The sequence below is a fragment of the Nanorana parkeri genome, unplaced genomic scaffold (genome assembly GCF_000935625.1).
Source record: "Nanorana parkeri isolate BGI_ZX_2015 unplaced genomic scaffold, ASM93562v1 scaffold708, whole genome shotgun sequence".
Taxonomy (NCBI): Eukaryota; Metazoa; Chordata; class Amphibia; order Anura; family Dicroglossidae; genus Nanorana; species Nanorana parkeri.
This window is the reverse complement of record NW_017306976.1, coordinates 91,490-96,211: the sequence shown is the minus strand read 5'-3', so window position 1 is coordinate 96,211 and position 4,722 is coordinate 91,490. Positions and strand designations below refer to the sequence as shown.

The 4,722-nt window shown below is 48.7% G+C and overlaps 1 protein-coding gene across 1 annotated transcript in view; it reads left to right on the top strand.

Annotated features, from left to right (window-relative positions):
- SASH3 (SAM and SH3 domain containing 3) overlaps positions 1-4,722 on the top strand; it is a 29,329-nt gene continuing 24,607 nt past the window's right edge. The window contains exons 1-2 of the mRNA XM_018563900.1: positions 1-134; positions 4,401-4,493. Coding sequence (XP_018419402.1) covers positions 78-134; positions 4,401-4,493 — 150 coding nt within the window. The 5' untranslated portion in view covers positions 1-77. The remainder of the gene's footprint in view (positions 135-4,400; positions 4,494-4,722) is intronic.

Here is a 4,722-nt window from a genome sequence, read left to right as displayed (position 1 = left end):
GACAGGCAGAAGTCGTAAGCCGAGCGGACGAGCCATCACTTCTCGGCACCTCTGAGAGCCCAGCCAAGCCGGTGGAGATGTTGAGACGGAAGCCCTCCAACTGCTCGGACAAAGAACCCTCGCAGAAAAAGAAGGTAAGGCCAGGCGGCCGCTGAGTGCAAATTTGCAGAGTTTAGATCTAAATGTTGATCTATCTGATTGGTAGAGAGTCACACAATTCATAACTCCGGGCCAATCGGGGTCCTCAGATTGTTGGGTGGTCAGTCAACCGGAATAAAGATAGTCAAGAGAGTCAACAATTTTGCCTAATTTGCGAACCGATTGGCTCAATTGCCATTCACCAACCGTACCGTACAATTCCTCATTATAGGTACAGATATTGATCTCTGGACTTGTATTATTTAAAGTGCATTTTTGGAACATTTGATGCCACTTTCATATTTCCATTTCTTGATGTTTTATGTTTTTATTATAGTGTTTTATATACAGTTTAGTACATTCTCTGTATAGAAGGTGTTCGTGCAAGTATTCATGATCTCTGCTGAGATAGGAAGATAAGCCACGCAGATAATTTCTTGCTTGTCAGTCTGAAAATACTGATTAGCTTGTCTTTGTGGAGAGAAAGAGTAAATCCCAATCGCTGTGCAGCATTAGTAAGCAGAAGGCGGAGTCTGAATATATAATGAGCGTGTATGTCTGCCTCGATGTATGTATATTATTACAAGTATACTTGTACACAAGATATATGAAACATTATTGCAGAGCCATAGGGTTCTTTACATTACACTAGCCATGGTCACATAGGTTAGAGTTTAGGGTTAGGTCTGAGGGTTAAGGTTAGGGTTAGGGTTCACAACCCAAAAAAATAGGTGACCTCTGAGGCCTGAGCCCCAACTCCTGAAGAGTCCAGTGCCAACAAGGAAAGGGGAACCAAAACAGTTATAGAATTAAGACTCAGATTCATGTATGGGCTCATTTGTAATAGCCTCTCAGGTCACCATACTAACAATATACCCCTAAATACCCCGGTATGCCCCAGAATACTTAAGGAACCCTCTGATCCAAGGAAGTCCATTAGGGATGCGCCTATACCATTTTTTCAGTATCGAGTACAAGTACCCCTATTTTTTTGCAGTACTCGCCGATACTGAATACTGATAACGCTGCCGTGTGCCCCGATTATCAGGAAAGGACACCAGTTTCACTTCCCAAGGCTGCCTGGCTTCCTGACCAATCAGGAAGCCAGGCAGCTGGTCATAAGGTGCCGTCTGGCTTCCTGATTGGTTAGGAAGCCAAGCTGCCTACCAGCAAGTGAAGCCGGCTTCCTAGTCAACCAGGAATCCGGGCGGCATGTCATGACCCACCTCCCAGCTTCCTGATTGCCTAGGAAGGCGGGTTCACTTGTTGCTAGTCAGCTTGGCTTCGTGACCAATCAGGAAGCCGGGAGGCAGGTCATGGCATGCCACCCTGCTTCCTGGTTGGTTAGGAAGCCAGGCTGCCTAGCAACAAGTGAAGCCGGCTTCCTAACCAATCAGGAAGTCAGGAGGCGGGTCATAACCTGCTGCCCGGCTTCCTGAATGTAAAGGAAACCGGCTCCATGCTCCCTCGGCACTGGTTCCGGTATCGGAGGTAAATATAGGAGCATTTGGGTGAGTACTCGCCCAAATACTCGGTATCGGCACTGATACCGATACTAGTATCGGTATTTGTGCATCCCTAAAGTCCATAGTTTAACTCTGAACTAGGCCCCTCCCCTACGCCTGGAGTTCAGCTTCAAAGGAGCGCTTTTGTTGGCGGTAGCTTTTTCAGTGCATCCAATGACATCAATCAATGTTAAAGGATAAAACTTTCAACCCCTACCTCTTCTTTCCATAGGCTCTGTATATGTTCACCTGTCTGCATTGTAACTGCAGACCAGCACTGAGAACAAAGAAGCCATCTGATTAATATCTGTAAAACTAAATAAATCAAGGCACCTGGACTTGCTGTGTTTTTCTTGAAGACGTTTTGCTGGTCAAGCGACCAGCTTTCTCAATTCAGAAACTGAATTGCCTGCCACCCCCCCAATGTGACCCAAAGAGATGCCGCCTGAGGCAACAAGCTCCTTAAAGGGACAGCCCTGGTTAGGGGGGCCCTGCTCCAGAGAGCTTACAGTCTAAAAGAATGCAATCCATGGCATGGAAGGAAAGGTTTGCCTTCCTCCAAAATGGCGGCAGGGATACAACTCTTACACTTATCATGCTACAGCCGCGCTTTCTCAAGGTTTATTCATAGCTGTGAGAAACGCGTAAGCCATATTCCGACCCTTTTAACTTGAACTGTATGGGAAAACGCGTAGCTTATCAGCAGCTGGACAGAAAGTCCTTACACTGTACCTGCAATGCGTGACCTGTCTAGACAAAGTCATTTACATTTCAGGCAACTGCAGTGAATTTTTATTCTCTCCATCTCAGTGAGGCGTCGATGCAAATGTCTCTTCCCCGGCCAGATCGGCCGCTCTGCTTAGTCAAACTTTTACACATTTGGTGCCACTTCCTCTCCGCTCGTCAGGTGTGAGCGCGTTTCCTGTCAGAGCGCGGTCTGTGCAGGAAGCAGTGTACGAGGGGGGTGAGAGCATCAGGCTGTATCTGCATGCTGAGGAGCTGAGACTTTGGCATCCTGAGCAGAGGAGGCAGAAACCGCACCGAGAGCGTAAAGGAGAACTCCGCTGTGTCAGAGCAGAGAGCTTCCTCTTCTACATACTGCAAGTGTGACCAAACAGACCCCTGAGTGTTAGATATTTGGCTGTTCATTGGGTACAGGTCTCCATGAACAGACAAAGACAGGGCAGAGCCAGCAGATCCATGTGTCCAGGAGCAAAGGATTATGGGAAGACACATCGGTTGTCGGCTGTGGGAGCTGGGCTTAGATAGCAACGTGACATCATAAGGCCTCCCTCATACTAACCCCTACTATAAGCCTAAAAAAACCTTTCCTGTGACCCCAATTCTAATCCTAACACTAAACCTCCCTATAAACCCAACACTTACCCTAATCCTTCCCTATAACCCTAACACTAACCCTCCCTGGAACTTTAACACTAACCCTCCCTGCAATCCCAGCACTAACACTAACTTTTCCCGTAACCCCAGCACAAACCCTCCCTGTAACCCTAACACTACCTCTCCCAGTAAACCTTAAACTAACCCTCCCTGTTACCCTAATACTAACCCTCCCTGTAACCCCCCGACACTAACCCTCCCTGCAACCCTAACACTACCTCTCCCAGTAAACCTTAAACTAACCCTCCCTGCAACCCCAGCACTAACCCTAACCCTAACTTTTCCCGTAACCCCAGCACAAACCCTCCCTGTAACCCTAACACTACCTCTCCCTGTAACCCCCCGACACTAACCCTCCCTGCAACCCTAACACTAAAGCCCTTCTTAAAGCTGAACCCCAGACAAAGAGCTATTTATCTACACAAGTGACCATCTTATCTGCTATAGCAGCGGTTCTCAACCTGTGGGTCGCGACCCCATCGGGGGTCGAATGACAATTTGCCAGTGGTCGCCTGGTGGCTCCCGGCCGCCCGGGAGAGAAACACTTTATCCCGGAAAGGTTCACTCTGCTCGATCCAACATAGTAAACCTTTCTCTGCTCTGTTTTCTTTCTTCCTGACATTAGGGCCGCAGGCCGCCGTCAGTCAGGAAAAAAAAAAAAAACACCTTAGGAATGCATAGCTAGATTCCTATTGGCTAGTTCACTTTGGAATAGCCAATAGCAAACAAGCTATTGCACCCGCCCTCTGCTGCTGCCAATCAGCAAAGGGGACCTGAAGTTCTCCATCAGGTCCCCTTCTCAACCTGTGGGGTCGCTGTGTGATTTCTGCTGTGCTAGGTGAGAGTCCTCCTCAGCCCTCTCCTAACGCAGCAGTGTCAGTGACACCACTCTCTCTGTTTCAGTTCAGGAAGACAGTGGTGTCACCACCCCTACCCCAGCCTGCTGACATGTCCTACCCCTTGGCCCGGACCTGGGTGTCGCTTATCTTCTTCTTAGTAGACTTGTAGAATCAGAGACAGCCCCTGATTGGCCACACATTGGAGGAGATTTATCAAAACTGGAGCAGACAAAATCTGGAGCAGCGTGTGCATGGCAACCAATCAGCTTCTCTCTTCAGTTTGTTCAGTTCAGATTTGAAAATGAAAGGTGAATGCTGATTGGTTGCCATGCACACGCTGCTCCAGATTATGTCTGCTCCAGTTTTGATAAATCTCCTCCAATGTGTGGCCAATCAGGGGCTGCTCCCCCCCCCCCCCCCCCCCCCTTTTCGCAGTGCGATCGGACGCGTGGCAATCTTGTCTGGATTTCCAGGCTTGTGATATCTTATTTACATACAATGTATTCGTATCTCCCTCTAGTTGTCCTTACAACGTTCCAGCAGCTTCAAGGATTTCGGGAAGTCCAAGCCAAGCTCGCCCAGTTCCTGCACCGAGTTCCACCTGGAAACTGAGGTGAGTGAGAACCGGCGGAACGGTTCCGAACGCGTCTTGTGTGACTCCATATAATGAGTCAGAGAGTTACTATGTACTAATCCTTTCTTATTTCTTTTACATGCCGAGATTTTCATATCATAAGAGAAAGGCTGTGCCATCACGGGGGTCCCTAGGTGTCCCCTTTTAGCTGTCTGAGGCCAGGAGGGGGGTACTGGTGGTGCACGTCACCAGGGGGCGGGGGGGGGGG